The 16,513-nt window shown below is 44.0% G+C and overlaps 1 protein-coding gene across 3 annotated transcripts in view; it reads right to left on the reverse strand.

Moving 5' to 3' along the window:
* PRKACB (protein kinase cAMP-activated catalytic subunit beta) overlaps nucleotides 1-16,513 on the reverse strand; it is a 165,191-nt gene that overhangs the window by 23,182 nt on the left and 125,496 nt on the right. For all 3 annotated transcript variants that reach the window (XM_073593650.1, XM_073593649.1, XM_073593651.1), the window contains exons 3-6: nucleotides 13,832-13,960; nucleotides 9,498-9,596; nucleotides 6,527-6,609; nucleotides 4,198-4,324 (exon numbers count right to left, since the gene is read on the reverse strand). In XM_073593650.1, coding sequence (XP_073449751.1) covers nucleotides 4,198-4,324; nucleotides 6,527-6,609; nucleotides 9,498-9,596; nucleotides 13,832-13,960 — 438 coding nt within the window. The remainder of the gene's footprint in view (nucleotides 1-4,197; nucleotides 4,325-6,526; nucleotides 6,610-9,497; nucleotides 9,597-13,831; nucleotides 13,961-16,513) is intronic.

The following is a 16,513-nucleotide window of genomic DNA, read 5'->3' on the forward strand; positions in this document are numbered from 1 at the left end:
GATTATGCAGTGAACTCCTGCTGAGATGGGTCCATTGGTGGTCATTGGGAAAATGTCTCTTATATTGGTGGAGGTCAGTGGGAAGAAAGTTCCCCTTAGGGCTTGTTCAAACTTGACTAAAATTTCTAACTCTTAAACACACTAAACGCACCTATAGCATTAATGAGCTTTAGTACTGGTGATAATGCAGTTTAGTATGAGCGTTAAACCAGCGTTTTACAAGCGTTAATGACGAGTTTAAAACAATCCCCAAAGGCCCTATGCGCTTTGATGTGTTTGATGCGCATTAAAACCGCTGTACAAATTCCTATTTCTTTCTTTATTTTTTTAAGGGAAGCGACATTACAGGAATTAAAACATTTAAGACGTGGCTTCTTGGTGAATGTTTCCTGTGCATACTCTATTAGGAAGGAAGGCAGCAGCATGGAATCATTTACTAAGCTTTATCTCATGTTTGGCCTTCTGCAGATGATGCTGATGTATGAGCAATTGGCTGAGCAGAGAAGAGGAGAAGGGTATTCAGGCGCTATTAGGTACATCCAATTGTCTCTCAGATATTCTAAAGGGCACTTCCATGCCCTGTATCATGATTTATGCACCTACCCCCAGAAGTTTTATGACTATTTGGCTGCATTCAAATCGCTTCCATTGATGCACTGCTGGAGATTCTTAGACCCTGGTTGACATGCAGCAGAACCAGATTGAGGCTTCCAGTATGTCCAGAAGAATGTCTATTAGTCACACTGCGGTAAGCAATCCAAGGTGACAAAAATATGCCACAGTTCTGTACACATTGCTGTATTTTACTAAATTTAACGCGACGCATAAGTCTGCCAGCTCGTTTGAGGAGCGTTACCATAGAGTTGAATGGAAGGCAATGAAAGGTTTCAAACACCTTCAGACTCGACAGGCTTCAATTTTGAAGTAACGCCTCATGTATTGATAACGTGAACAGCACTGTGTGCGGTCCATACTATCATTTGCATAGGCGTTTGAGGAGCGTTAAAAACACCCCTCAGACACCTGCTTTCAATGCCAGTGTGAACTTAGCCTTACAGCAGTGGTCAGAATGCCACTCTTAAGAGTCACGTCCTGCTGAATCTGTCAAGTGGTGTAGGACCTAAGAACTATGCAGGCACCATCACATGGGAGATCAGTTAGCCACAGATCAAGGAACCCCTGGTCTCCTTTGAGAGAACCCTAGGGTTCTATGGTGGTTGGGAATGACTGGTATAGACAATTGTCAAAGTAAAACCCATATGCACATATTCACATACTGACATATAAATCACCAACCAAAGGAAAGACTGGGTCTTATTGAAAAGGTTAAACCTGAAGTTTAGGTATGGCAAATTTTAAAATAGTTACACTGGTGCAGCATGGGCCAATTTAAGTATGTGCGATACCAGTGTGATCCCTGTGGATGCTGGAAATCACTGTAGTAGTCAATACTACTAAATGAATCCCACTGGCTTCCCGGTCTTGTGCCGAGCGCCTGCCCTGCTGCTTACTTAACACAGGAGGAGGACGCCTGCTCACCGATTGTGGTTCCAGGTTCACATCAATCCCACAGATAGGACACAATTACATACACTGGTTCAAGCTGGACGAATGTAATTACGAACAAAACTGTGTGTGAATGGTTCCACCTAGTCGCGTAAGTTGATGGCCAGAGATTTTCTTAACCTTCTTAGAAAAACAGTACATAATGGGCACAAGCCCAACTTGTCATCCAAGGGTCTACAGAAGTGTTAATGCTGAGTAGGTGACTTCAGTTTGGTATCTGGGCCCGTGGCTCTCCCAGTTTACTGAGAGACCATAGATGTAGTAGGGAAATTTCCTGCCTCCCTTAACCTGTAGTCTAACTGGGGAGTGAAAGAGAAGAGAAGAAAAGGGAGTGGAGATGGAAGAGAAAATATGAAAAAGAATGTAAAATGTGTGAGAGGGTAGGGAGTAAAGAAGAGAGTGGTGGGACTAAGGGGCTGAATCTGTTGAGGATAGAGATGAAAGGGTATGGGGTGTTTAATGGAGAGTCGCCTTCCAAAGAGCCCTCCACACCTCTATTTAATATATAGCTTAATTCCAGGGATAAAGCGATAATTCTCCCACTTTACAAGACTCTGGTCCAGCCTCACTTGGAGTATGCTGGCCAGTTCTGGGCACCAGTCCTCAGGATAGATGTACTGGAAATGGAGCGAGTACAAAGAAGGGCAACAAAGCTAATAAAGGGTCTGGAGAATATTAGTTATGAGGAAAGGTTGCGAGCACTGATATTATTATGGAGAAGAGACGCTTGAGAGGGGATAGGATTTCAATTTACAAATACCATACTAGTGACCCCACTATAGGGATAAAACTTTTTTGCGGAAGACACATGGCCACTCACTTAAATAAGAAAAGAGGTTTAACCTTAAATGGCTGCAAGAGCATCAAGGATGTGGAATTCCCTTTCACAGGCGGTGGTCTCAGCGGGGAGCATTGATAGTTTAAAAAACTATTAGATAAGCACCTGAACAACCACAACATACAGGGATATACAAGGTAATACTGACATATAATCACACACATAGGTTGGGCTTGATGGACTTGTGTCTTTTTTCAACCTCAACTACTAAGTAACTGTGTTAATGTGTAAAAAAAAAAGAATTTGTTGCAAACCACTCCTATTCCTCCCATCACTTCCTGCAGACTGCTCCACCTGAGTAATGGCTGCATGATTGTGATAGATAGAGCAAGTGCAAGTCTGCTAGCTAGGTCTGTGTATAAAAATAACTCCTCCTGCGCTCAGTGTAAAAATAAGTGACGAATTATGAAAACCAATGAGAATTAATAAAACTAAAAAACAAAAACAAAGTGTGAAAAGACTAAAAAATTAACCAACAAAATAATAGAATTTGCATGCTCTACAACAGGGGTCTCCAAACTTTCTAAAGAAAGGGCCAATTTACTGTTTTTCAGACTTTAGGGGGTCCGGACCGTGACCAATGGGAGTGAACAATGCCCAATCTCTGTTATTAGGTAGATAAATAGTTGTCGTCAGTGGAAGAAATTATGCCCCATTGTTGGCGGCGGGGGAAGGAATAGTGCCCCATTGTTGGCGGCGGGGGAAGGAATAGTGCCCCTTTGTTGGCGCCGAGGGGGGGGGGGGGGGTGTAGTTGGGGGCTGGACTGTGGCCAGTGGGGGTAGAAAATGTCATGGTGTCAGTGGGAGTAAACAATGTCCTATCTTTGGTATTAGGGGGATTTTTTGTGCCCCGTCATTTATGTCAGTGGGAGGAATAGTACCCCATCATTGGTGTCAGTGAGAGGACTAGCACTGCATTGTTGGTGTCAATGAGAAGAATAGCACTCCGTAGTTGGTGTCAGTGGCAAGAATTATGCCTCCATTGCTGGTGTCAGTGAAGGAAAAGTGCCCCAAGGGCCGGATAAAGGCAAGCAAGGGGCCACATCCGGCCCCAGGGCCGCAGTTTGGAGACCACTGCTCTACAAAACAATTTTTTCCATTCAACACTTCTGGGGGTGTTTCTAGCAACATAGTTCCTTACTTGGACCCCTACATAACATTCAAGTACTAAGGTGATGTACAGGTCATAAAACGGAACTGGACACCGGCATCCGGTCTCTTCTATTTCCAGGGAACTTTATCCTTTTTTTTTTTTATTAACCCTGACATGTCCTTTTTAAAAAACAAATAAATGCGCATCTTTTTGCAGGTAAATGTGTATTTTTATTTTACTTGCAGCCCGGAAATCAGAACGATACTCTTGACAAGTCTGCAGGACTCCTGACAGGAAAAGACAATGAAGGCTCAACCGCGGCATGGTAGTTGATTGAAACTACAAGCCGACAGCCACAAAAGCTGTCAGGACTTGTAGTTTCCCATTATTATCAGTATTTAAATACAGGTGAAACATGTAATATGTTCCAAAAGGTGAACTTATACTTTAAATGATTATTATAAAGTGCCTGATAACTCTTTAGAGATCACAAAAGCAGCCAGAATATTCATCACCACCATGAATGAAGCCTTTTGTTATTTCATCACAACACTGAAATCTGCATGGCAGTTCTGCTATCTACAAGTTTCTGGATAGGGTCACACAAAAATACAATTTCTTTTTCTTTTTACTGGCTGAAGCAATGATCCACCAGAAATAAAATGCTGGGTGTTACCTACACAGGCAATCATTCCCTTACCTGAATATATCCTTGTTGGTCGATTAAAAGATTTTCTGGTTTGAGATCTCTGTAGATGAGGTCTAGTGAATGGAGGTACTCGAATGTTAAAACTATCTGAGCTGCATAGAACCGTGCGTGGGGCTCACTGCAAAGAAATGAAAGTGCTCAACAAATAGAAATAGTAACATATGCAGTAAATAGCACTCATGGGGAACATTTTTAAAACTTCATAACATTTTGTCTGTCACTAGCAATAAATCAAGGGTGGACAAACTGCTACAAAATCTAGGGGCATATGTAGCTCCATTGACAATAGAAAAGCCTGAAAAACCAGTTGTAATATTTTTACTGGCCATGTGACAGGTCACATGACAAAGACAAGCACAGGAGACACATGGAAAACAGCCAGTCTGCTCACACCAGCCCTGAACACAAGCTTCTTGTACAGCACTGTCCCTGGCATATGGCACCACTTAGCTCAGTGTACACTGACAAAAGGCAAACATGTTAAGCTGCCAACTTTCTACTGAAGTGTACTGCAATACAACTTGCTGAGCCAATGCATTTAAACTACCTGAGATGAGAGAAACATGGGGGTTGACATCAGTGGTCTCATTTGGCAAATGCTAGCAGAAAAAAAAAACTCAGATAAATGTATCCTTATCTGTATACTTGATCTGAATCAGTGACTTGGTACTGAATGGGGAAACCTGTGGACCCTGATGTATGGGGGTTTCTGATCACCAGAGCCCCCCCCCTTACAAAAGCGTCCACAGGATTTCCTGTTACAGTGTGAGGGGGAACTCTGTAGACCCCGAGGTCAAGGGGAACTCTGCAGACCCCGAGGTCAAGTTGGAATGTTAATGTAAAGGGGGGCTTACATCAGGGTCTCCCTTTACACCAGGGTTCACAGAGTTCCCTCTTGCACTGTAACGACTGATGACCAGACACCCCTATACAGACTTCCGTCTTACATTAGGGTCCGCAGCACTCCCCTTTACATCAGGTTTCGCAGAGGTCCCCCTTGCACTGTAAGGAGAAACCCAGCAGACTCTCAGACTCTGCTGTAATAATGCAAGGGGGAACTCTGTGGATTCTAGTGTAAGTGGAGGGGGGGGGGGGGGGGGGGGGGGGGGGGGGAGACTCTGGTGATCAGAGACCCCCATACATCAGAGCTCCCCCTTACATCTGGGTCCGCAACATTCCCCTTTACATCAGGGTCTGCAGAGTTTATCTTTGAACTGTAAGGGAAAATCCTGCAGACTCTTATGTAAGAGAGAGGGGGGCTCTGGTGAGCAGAGACTGACTACATCAGCGTTCCCCTTCACATCAGGGTCTGCGGCATTCCCCTTCACACTGAAAAAAGGTCAATTTGGCAATTTTTTAGAACGGCCAGTAAAAAAGTTGGCCCACTCAGTAAAATTTATGTGTCATGTCAGTTAATTTTACTTTGGGAGGTAGGTAACCCTGGCTTTCATTTGCTTCTGGAAACTGAACAGAGGACACAGAAGAAATTCAAGTTAAAAACCGTTTGAGTTCTGATGTCATCGATGCAAGCCCTAAGAGAAATGATGAGATCGGTATAGTTCTGTGCAGGTATCCTAGGATGGCAAGAGTCTGTCACTACATGATACACGTTCCGAGTACAGGGTATAGTACTATAATACTAGCCTCCATTCTCAGTCTAAGTCTTCTAAGAGGAAACGCATGGGATCACAGCTAGCAACAAGGCGTCCATCTGTGCCGACCGCTCTGCAGGCGGCCGAGTACAATTTTATGATTCATTGCTCTAGCTCATCTTTTTGGATGCAAGTGCATTTTTATTTAATAAACTCATTTTTAATGGTAAGCAGCTCACTTTATATATTCAGCATGGTGTGGAATTAGTGGATTCCCAGCACGATCAATCATTTGGAAACACACATGGGAAGCTGCATTCACCGACTTTTTCTTTTTTTATTACACCTAGTTTCTTTTTGTGAACATATTATTCGTGAAACAGTAAAATTTTTTAAGTATATTATTAACGAGATTGACACATCTGTCTTTAGCAGTTAAACCCACATGCTGTGGGCATTTTTTTTTTTTAGGGACCCACTTGTGGTTTTTTGTGTTTTTTCAACATTTTTTGTTCACTGTTCCAAAGTGGTTTTGAATCGGTACACCCATTTACTATTTATTACTATTATTTAGTTTTTGTGATACTCAATTAACAGCGCATCTTACGTTTCTATTTATTATTCCTCACTATTCAAGGATTTTTGATTGCAACAGTTTCTTGATTTTCTATTTTTCAGGCTAAGCACGCCTTTGTTGATTTTTATTTAAATTAAGGTAAAGTACTGACCTGAACCTGCCGATTCTTCTTAGATGTGAGAACATTTCACCTCCCGGCACATATTCCATAATCATGTATAAATTTGAATTGTCCTAGACAAAATAAACAAGCATTAGTTGGTCTTGAGAAGTTGAACCAATCATCAAGAAGCACAGTCTACCAACCTTTTAGACATGGCATGAGAGTTTAATCTCCTCTGTGCTCTGCATCTACCAGTTAAAGTGGTTGTAAATCCTCCCATACACCCAGTGAAGTGACTGGCCTCAGGGGATACACAGAGATTAAACAAATGCACCCATGTAATTTGTACCGGTTTATCTTCTCTACATCCAAAGTGCAGAATTTATACAGCTTGTCTGAGATTTCAGAAAGCAGGGGGTGGGGAGCTGAAGTTACACTTTGCGGAGCTCAGCGAGTGCTTATTGGAGCACAGCACACAGAAAAATAGCTGAGGCTGTCAATCACAGGCTCTGTGCTGGAGCTCCCTCCCGTCACCTTTTTTCTCTTCGTGTCAGGAAAACTTGTCAGGAGTGACTCATGCAGATAGCAGTGGAATGAGGCAGAAGATGGAAAAAAAACCCTCAATGCTCTGGACTGAGACAAGAGCACACTATAGAGAGATAGGCTTTGGTAATACTTCATGTCTGAGGTTTACAACCACTTTAGGCCTTGTGCAGATCATTCCCAGTAACATGCAAAAGGGACCACAGAGAATAAAACATACCCAACTTGGGATACGACAGCCACACAAGCAAAACCACCAGTGATTTGCTTTTGTTATCCAGGAAACTTGTCACTTTGTTCAAATTACCAAGTCCATTTAGATTACCTTAAAGTGGATGTAAACCCTTACATATACCCAGTGAAGTGAACAGCCTCAGATGATACAGAGAAGAAACAAACCCTCCTACATAGGTTTTACGTTTATCTGCTGTCTTCCCCACTCTACACCATTTCAAAAGTGCAAATTGTGTTACAAATCTTTCTTCGTCTTTCAGCAGTACATAGGGAAGGGTGGAGAGATTGTATTTACACTGTGTAAGAGCTGATTGGAGGAAAGGGGGACCCCCCCTCAACTCCACATAGGTAGAGGAAGAAAGGTACATGCAGAGCTTTAGTCTGAATAGACGAGCTCAGTTCTTATCCCCCTCTAAGCTCCCTCCCCTACACTAAATAATAATAAATTGCCCCACACAGAATCACATGTAATTTGCTAAGGAATGTGGTGCGATTACCATGTGAATCACATGCGATGTGACAGTGTTTTACTTTACAAATAAACCTTGCAACCACTTCGCTTGAAAAACATGCTAATAAGAAAGTCCAGCACTACAAGCATGTTTTCTGACAGACTGTTATTTCCACAGAGGGTATCCGCAACTATTTGACACAGCAGATTACCCAGATTAAAATGAGCAAAGATTACAGCTGTAGTGTTTGCTGAATAGAATTAGTAAGGCCCCTTTCACACTGGGGCGGTGGGGGCGTTGGCGGTACAACAGCGCTATTTTTAGCGCTGCTGTACTGTCATTCTTGCAGCGGTATTCGGCCGCTAGCGGTTCGGTTTTAACCCCCGCTGGCGGCCGAAAAAGGGTTAAATCCGCTCGTACAGCGCGGCTATAGCCGCGGTATTACCGCGGTATAGCCGCGCTGTCCCATTGATTTCAATGGGCAGGAGCGGTTTAGGAGCGGTGAATACACCGCTCCTTCCCCGCTCCAAAGAAACGGCTCGCAGGACTTTTTTTACCGTCCTGCGAGCACACCGCTTCAGTGTGAAAGCCCTCGGGCTTTCACACTGAACAAACAGCGGAGGCTGTTTAGGGGCGGTTTTCAGGCGGTATTTTTAGCGCAATACCGCCTGAAAACCGCTCCAGTGTGAAAGGGGCCTTACTGACTGCTTTCATGAGTTGCGTAGAATTCTTAACCCCTTACCACAGCTGCTTCCAGGCCTTTAACAGCTTCTAAATGCCAGGAGTCTGAGGCAGGACGCTGGGGTCATGTGACCGCTGTGATTGGTTGTCACAGTAGTCACATTATCGCAAATCTCCCGAGGGCAAGGGTGCATGCTCTCAGCACAGAAAAGCGTTTACATATATGCGGCCTCTTAGCATTGAAGCCACCCGCCGGAGAGGCCGCATATATACATACCATTGGTGGGAAGAGGTTAAAAAAAAAAAACACACAATTAAACTGGCCTCTTCTATATAAGCCTACACTTGCACTTTAGAAGATATAAAACATTTTTAAAAGTGGCTGTAAACCCTTAAACGCCACTTTTACCTACAGGTAAGCCTATAATAAGGCTTAGCTGTAGTTACTGGAAATATCTCCTAGACCACAGTTTAGGGGATATTTGCCATATACGCTTGCGCCAACGTCATCGGTGCATGCGCACTGAAGAAAGGGCAAAATCGTTCAGTTTCTTTAGGGCCCATGCTGTGACCGCAGGCTCCCGCACGCATGTGTGGGAGTGACGTCACGCGCCTCTAGCCAGTCATCGAGCCCACAGCCCTGGAAGGAAAAGGGGTGAAGATGGACGCCCACCAGCCGGGACATCGCGGGCTTCGTTTGCAGGTAAGTGCAACATAATGGGCTAGTATGCGATGCATACTAGCCCTTTATGCTTTTACTTTGCAAGGAAATAAAGAGAAAGTAAAACCCATCAGGTTTACTTGCTCTTTAAATCATATAAATGTATTTATAAATAAAATTGGGCAAAATAAACTTTACTTTTTACATAAATGGCAAAGTAGTAGTTGAAGTTTTTATTAAAGAGACGACACAAGCTAGAATAACCTTTATAGAAAACCTGTAGTGTGAAACTAAGGAGGCAGCCTTAACTGACCTCTCCTTTAAAAGGCTGGTTAGAATTGATGGATGGGGGAGTTTGCTTTAAATATTAAAAAAATTAAACAGAGTTTTTGGTGCTCAGATGCAGTGAAGATCCGCTTTAACTGAGCAGGCATTTTATTAGCTTTACCTTGAAGGAATACTCCAACCTGACCAGAAAAGGAAAGTTGACTGCTTGTAATATCCTCTTCTCATTAAGCGTGTGCTCTATCTGCTTCAGCTTCACCACCTGGGAACAAGAGAGGCAGGTGTGTATCATAAAAATCGCAAACAATCAATTTGAACATTGGAGCAGAAATGGGAAAAAACTATACGTCTTAGTACGTGTTTAAAGGGGATGTAAAGGTTTGTGTTTTTTCACCTTAATGCATTACGGTGAAAAAACACCTGTTAGTGACCCCCCCCCCCAGTTTTACTTACCTGACCCCTTTGAACTTGACCCACGGGGACGCGCTGTCTCTCTGCCCAGGGTTCTCGGTTCTTGATTGTATAGATTGATAGCAGCGCAGCCATTGGCTCCCGTTGCTGTCAATCAAATCCAATGACGCGAGCACCGGGGGGCAGGGCCTAGCCCTGCATTCAACCTCTATGCACGCCGAATGCTGGACACGGGAAATTCCCTCAGGGAAACGCTTCTCCGAGGGGGCTATCAGATGTTGGGAGGAGGCACAAGAGTCGCCAAAAGACCCCAGAAGAGCAGGTTCGGGGCCACTCTGTGCAAAACAAGCTGCACAGTGGAGGTAAGTATATGTTTGTTTTTTTTTTTTTACCTTTACAATCACTTTAAGGTATAACTAAAAAGGCAAATAACTTTTTTCAATTTTGGATAGAGTGGCGATGAATTAGAACACCTGTCAGTTTTTATTGCTGCGTGTATCCCCGTTATGGAGATTCACCCTCTCTATTTGTCCTGTTTACCATTATCGATAAAAGTGAAAGTAAAAGAAAATCCCAAATTTTGGGCTATCCCCAGAAAAGTAATAGAGAGGAAATCTTCCAATGGGGACACTATTTCTGATGGCCTGGGGGTCACCAAGGAATTCCCTTAATTTGCAGTGATTTCCTCTCCCTTCCTGTTTGGCTATGGGACAGGAAGTGAAGGGAAATCTCTGCAATGGGACACAGAAGGTGAAAACAAATCTAACAGGGGTCATAAGCCTTCCTAGCTCTATCCAAAATAAATGCCTATAGTTCTATAGTTCTTTTACGCAAATGTGCTTGTGTTGGGGCTCTTATATGTAAAAACCACATACACAATATAACCAAAATGTTTGTTAGCTTACCCCCCCCCATGTCTATCTGAGCTTGTTGGACATCCCATTCCAAAACCCAAGGCGTTAATATGGAGTTGACATCCTAAGGGCTACAAAATATTCCACTCCTCTGGCAAGAATTTCCACAACATTTTGGAGTTTTTGGCGATTTGTGTGCCCCTGTGCACAAAGTCAGGTCCATAAAGACACAAATCATAATGTAAAACAAGCAAAAAGAGCATGGGGTACTGATGTAGGAAGAGAACTGGTTTGCTGTCTGGGTTTTGATACATCCCAAAAGGGTTGAGGTCAGGGCTCTGTGCAGGATGCTTAAACTTTACACTGGACCCCCTACACATCCCACCTGGTCCCACAGTACCAGCTTGCCACAATAGGCTGCTGTCAGACACTGAAAAGCTGCTTCACCAGATGTGGAAATCCCGGCAGCTTTCTCTCCTCTCCTTGTAGTGCTGACAGTACGGGCAAGATGGTTTCCGATTGGTCAGCGCCGTCCATGTGACAGTGCTGACCAATTAGAATCTCTGCAATCCGTTTGGCTAAGCAATACGGACACGAGATTAAGCCACAGGGGTTTCAAAACCCCCGGACCAGTGAAGCGGCATTTTGATGTCTGACAGCGGGAGATCGCAGCATTCTGGTACAGTGGGACCGGGAGGGATGGGGAGAGGGCCCAGTGTAAGCTCACCTTACAAATTTTCTGTAAAGAGGAGGTAAACTCTGATATATTATATATACTTCCCTGCAAGGTGAAGGCATAATGTGCTAGGTATGCATTGTATACTAGCACATTATGTTGCATTTACCTGCAAACGAAGCCTGCGTCGTCCCCGCTGGAGGCCGCTTCCATCTTCCTTCCGGGGCCGCAGACTCCGGCTGTGTGACTGGCTGGAGCCGCGTGAAGTCACTCCCGCGTATGCGGTCACGGCACTGGCTTCTGAAGAAACGGCACGAATGGCAGTCCCTTCAGAGCGCATGTGCCGATTACATCATCGGCGCAGTATACAGTAAATATCTTCTAAACGGAGGAAGTTTAGGAGATATTTACAGTACCTATAGGTGAGCCTTATTCTAGGCTTACCTATAGGTACAATGACTACAGGAAGGTTTACAACCTCTTTAAGTTCCTTCACAACAAACTCATTAAAACATATCTTTATGGGGATGGGCCATGGGAGCCTACGTGTGAGGTCACAGCTCTGGGAATTCACAGCCGTTGTTGAGCGCTCCCTTACACAGGGGAGCTGGAGCTGTGGAATCACATGATTGGACCGGATTAAAAAAAAAAAAAATGCAGGACAGGTAGGAGCATGGGGGGGAGGGAGCGTTATGAAAAAGTTCTAGCTTGCATTCACTAACACTTTAACGGACGCAGGTCTATGGGTTGGGCTATGGATGTAACTGAACACGCTACATCCCACTATCTGATTGATGTTAAGGAGGGGAGGGGTTAAGGTTTGACAAAGTTTTATATCATTTTGTGAGACAGAGCTTTCTTTTAAAGGTGGTATTTATTAACCACTTCAGCCCCGGAAACTTCACCCCTGTAATCTAACTGTGGGGGCTTTTGACTGGCGAAAAAGAGAGATCAGCATTCCTGCTTGGCAGGAACACAAGATCTCTCTTTTTCCCTCTCCCAGAATGGCAATTTGCCTTGTTTACATAGGCAGACGCCGTTCTGCCTCTCCAGTTAACGATCGGCGGGTCCCTGTGGACATAGTGTCTGCTGGACCTGCTGAAAGTACACAGCGGGAGCCAATCACAGCGGGAGCGGGTCGCCGGCAGTGAGAATGGTGCTCCAGATACCTTAAAGGCAAAGTTCACCTTTTAGAACATGTTACACCCTTATTTAGGTTGTAACATGTGAATAAATGATGTGCATAGCCACACCATTTACATTGATCTGTGAATAAATCAACAAGTCCCAATCTTTCACTGTGGCAGACGGTTTGTAACCCATTCACACTTCCTTTGGATTTCTACCTGAAAGCCTGTACAGAGGTATGGGCAGAACCTGGAGGGAAGGTGTGCAGCAGCCTGACATTGCACCTTCGATCTGCTGAATGAGGGTGCAATGCTTTGCAGGCTCCTGTGGTAAAAAAAAACACATGAACATTTTTTCTGCAAAAACACATGCATTTATTATTTTTTCCTAAAAAGTGAACTTATCCTTTAATGTACAACTCATACACCAAGGAAGGAGGAACGGAAGGGTTTAATGTAATGGTAACATAAAGCGGCAGGATGGAGAGGAAGGGGTTATTGTTCACATGTGCAGGATAAGGGAAATGAAAGGCATAATATACAGGTCACTAGAGACAGCATTGGAGATATTATGTGCAAGGACCCTTTCACACGGGCAATCTGATTAGGTCCGCCTGTCAGTTATTCAGACGGACCTGATCTGACCCTCCAGCCTCTCTGAAGTGGCGGATATCAGTGGATACTAAGGGGGGGAAATAAAAAATCTCTGTGTCACTGTGAAATCTGTAGCTGCTGATCCATTCATTCTGTCCCCATCGAAAAGTACTCCATCTCTATCCTTCCCCAGTTGGAAGGAAAGCAATCAGCACTGTAAAGAGTACTGTGTGATTGCTGTGATGACCAATCACATCGATCACATGGTACCCAGCCCCCTTGATTGCCTAGGTACAGTGTCTGTGTGCTGAGCTCACTGGGTGGGTCGGCCGCCTGACGGCTATTTATCCGTTTGTCGTTTATAAACAGTGATGGGTAAAGGGCGGCTGATCCCCATCGATAACTGTACTCCAGTAAAAAAAAAGGGTAAAAATTAAAATCCAGCCATGGACTGCAACACCCTGAGAGACGTTCTTAACCATCCCCATTCTATACAGCAAATACATTATGACTGGAATTCTTCAATAAATGAAAACACATGTTCAAAGAAAAGTATATATAGTTCACTTAGAGGAAATTTAGAGTTAGGACCACAGTATAATGTATACAGAGGTCCCGTGACGTGGGCATTGTGGCTTATGCATGTATTTGCAAATGTGTGCAAACAAAACCCTCTGTTTTAAATGGAGACTGTTAGACAGGGCCAATTTGGTTGTCTTGCAGGCTGGTCGGCAAGTGTGCTGGGAAATCTTGTTTGCTTGCAAGTCACTTACAGAAAATGTAGCATCACATTGCCTAAAGCATTGTCTAAGTCCCGTGCAGTTAATTGACCCACCTTCTGTTTGTCCAGGATCTTCATGGCATAATACTGATCGGCTCCTTTGTGCTTTACCAGCATCACTCTTCCAAATGAACCAGTTCCCAACGTTTTTATTCTTTCGAAGTCATCTAGACTGGCAGTATTCTGAAAAACAAAAATAGACAAACCATTTTAAAAGAACTCCACTCAGCACGAAACTTGCCACTAAATATACGTCAGGCGGCTATGTGAACTTTATGCTATGCATGTACTGCAGTGCCTGTAACCGATGCAATGTTGTCTGGAACATAGAAAGCTGTATGATGTCAGAGACTAGCTATAAATTCTGCTAGGGTACAGTGCAGCTCACAGCAGCTTCAGAAATTCAGCACTGCAAGTGAGGAACGCCTTTCCTTACATTTATATAGCAGCCGCACAGCAAATAAATCAAAGACATATTTTTTTTTTTTTTTTTTAAAAGGAACATGTTTATTCAGAAAGCAAAAAGAAAAGCACATATACATGGTTTACATTTCACAGATGATTGGATCAATAAAAGAAAAGGCAAAAGGAAAAGGCGAAAAGGGGCATGGCACACGAATGGGCTTGCATTTTGAGCATCTTAGTCCAGAAAGCTTTGACATTCCTACAGTAGTATACAATGTGAATTAACAGTACATAGAAAAATCAGGGCACTCCCTTCACGTATTAAGGCCTTTCTTACATGTTCATGTGAAAACAGTTTTAATTCCTCTACCCAAATCATATATATTTCTATACATCACATGTATTCGTGTTATTGAGCCACGTATCCCAGACCTTATTGTACTTCGTGGGACATCCCCTATGTTTGTGTATTACTTTTTTGTATGGTAGTGATATGTTCACTGCTTTAATCCAGTCCTGGAAGGTGGGAGGAATGGCCCTCATCCAGTGTTTTGCCACTAGTTTTCTGGCACAAAAAAGTGTTTCATATAGGAGAGTAGCTGTAAATTTATCAATAGTTATATCTGGAAGTAACCCTAACACACATAATCTCGGCTCCAGTTGGACAGGGGAGCCCATTTCATCATGCAGGAAAGCAATAATTTGTGGCCAATAGTTCTGGATAGCCGGACAGGACCACAAAAGGTGAAAAAATGAACTGGATAAACTAGTACACCTTGGACATTGTGTGTTCTGGTTCTGAGAAAATTTAGCTATTCTGGCTGGTGTTAGATATGATTTGTGGATTATGTACAGCTGAGTGAGACGCTCTGGTAACCTTGGGGACACCTTTTTGACGTTTTCTAGAACCTCATCCCAGTCCTCGTCCTCCACTGGACCTATGTCCTCTTCCCATCTAAGTTTTGCCGTATCTATGACACCTGCAACCGTACGTGCTCGCAGGGCGCCATATAAATTTGATATTAATTTGGCCAGGTCTACCCCTGTGATCAGGGCCACCAGAGGAAGTACCTGTGGGTTTGGAAAGCCATCACCAAATTGTGTTTGTAGGGCATGTTTCAGCTGCCTGTAGTTAAATGACATGTGTGTGGGTAGCTGAAACTCTTCGCAAATCGATTGGAAGTCTCTCACCCCAAGTGGGGTAACCACCTGGTGTAGGAATATGATCCCCCTTGCTGCCCACCCGGCGGCCCCTGGGACCGATAATAGTTCTCTCATTTGTGGGTTGTGCCAAAAGGGAGTATGAGAATGATAAAAATCAGCCCCTGTTAGTTTTAATGCCAACTCCCAAACGCGGCGGTGTTGTGTCAGGAGAGGTCCCCAATCTCCCGCACCCCTCCTGCCCTCTCTACCCCTAAACAGTACTTGTAGGGGAGAGTAACTGTCTTTGTTAGGTTTATTACACACAAGGGTCTGGTATCTGATGCTGTCCACGTTATGAATGTAATAAAAGTGCGATAGCTGTGCTGCTATATAGTATGAGTGAAAGTCTGGGAGGGCCGCCCCCCCTGAGGAGGTAGGGTTTTTAAGGGTATTCCAAGCTATTTTGTGTCTATTCGGGCCCCATATGAACGAATTGATAAGTTTGTCAATTGTTTTAAATACTTTGAGGGGGATGAGCACCGGGGAGTTCCAAAACATGTACAAGAATTTTGGCATTATGATCATTTTAATAAGGTTGATCCTACCCATTACCCCCAGTGGGAGTCATGCCCATATCTGTGTATGTGATTTGAGGTATAGGAATAGCGGTTCTATGTTATTATCCAGAAATTCCGTGGGATCCCTAGTTATGTGTATTCCAAGATATTGAATACATGCCACTCTCCTCAAGGGGAGGGTTGCTGACAGTCTAGTGGGCGGTGATATATCTATAGGCAATATTTGTGATTTTGACCAGTTCATTTGCAACCCCGAATGTGCGCCGAACTCTTCTATCGTGTGGAGAACAGCTCGCAGGGACGGGCCTGTGTCTTCTAAATATAGGAGCATGTCGTCTGCATAGAGACTCACAGTCTCCACCACGCTCCCTACCTGGAGACCTCGTATTTCCAGATTGTTCCTAATAGAAATGGCGAGTGGCTCCCTGCCAGTGCGTAGAGGAGTGGGGAGAGGGGGCATCCTTGTCTAGTCCCTCTCTCAAGGGGAAAGGGGTCCGACGTTATCCCGTTCACTGTTACACGTGCCTCTGGTAGGAAATAAAGTAATTTAACCCATTTCACAAAGTTGGGTCCAAATCCGAATCCCTTCAGACATTCCCACAGATAGCCC

The sequence above is a fragment of the Aquarana catesbeiana genome, linkage group LG07 (genome assembly GCF_042186555.1).
Source record: "Aquarana catesbeiana isolate 2022-GZ linkage group LG07, ASM4218655v1, whole genome shotgun sequence".
Classification (NCBI taxonomy): domain Eukaryota; kingdom Metazoa; phylum Chordata; class Amphibia; order Anura; family Ranidae; genus Aquarana; species Aquarana catesbeiana.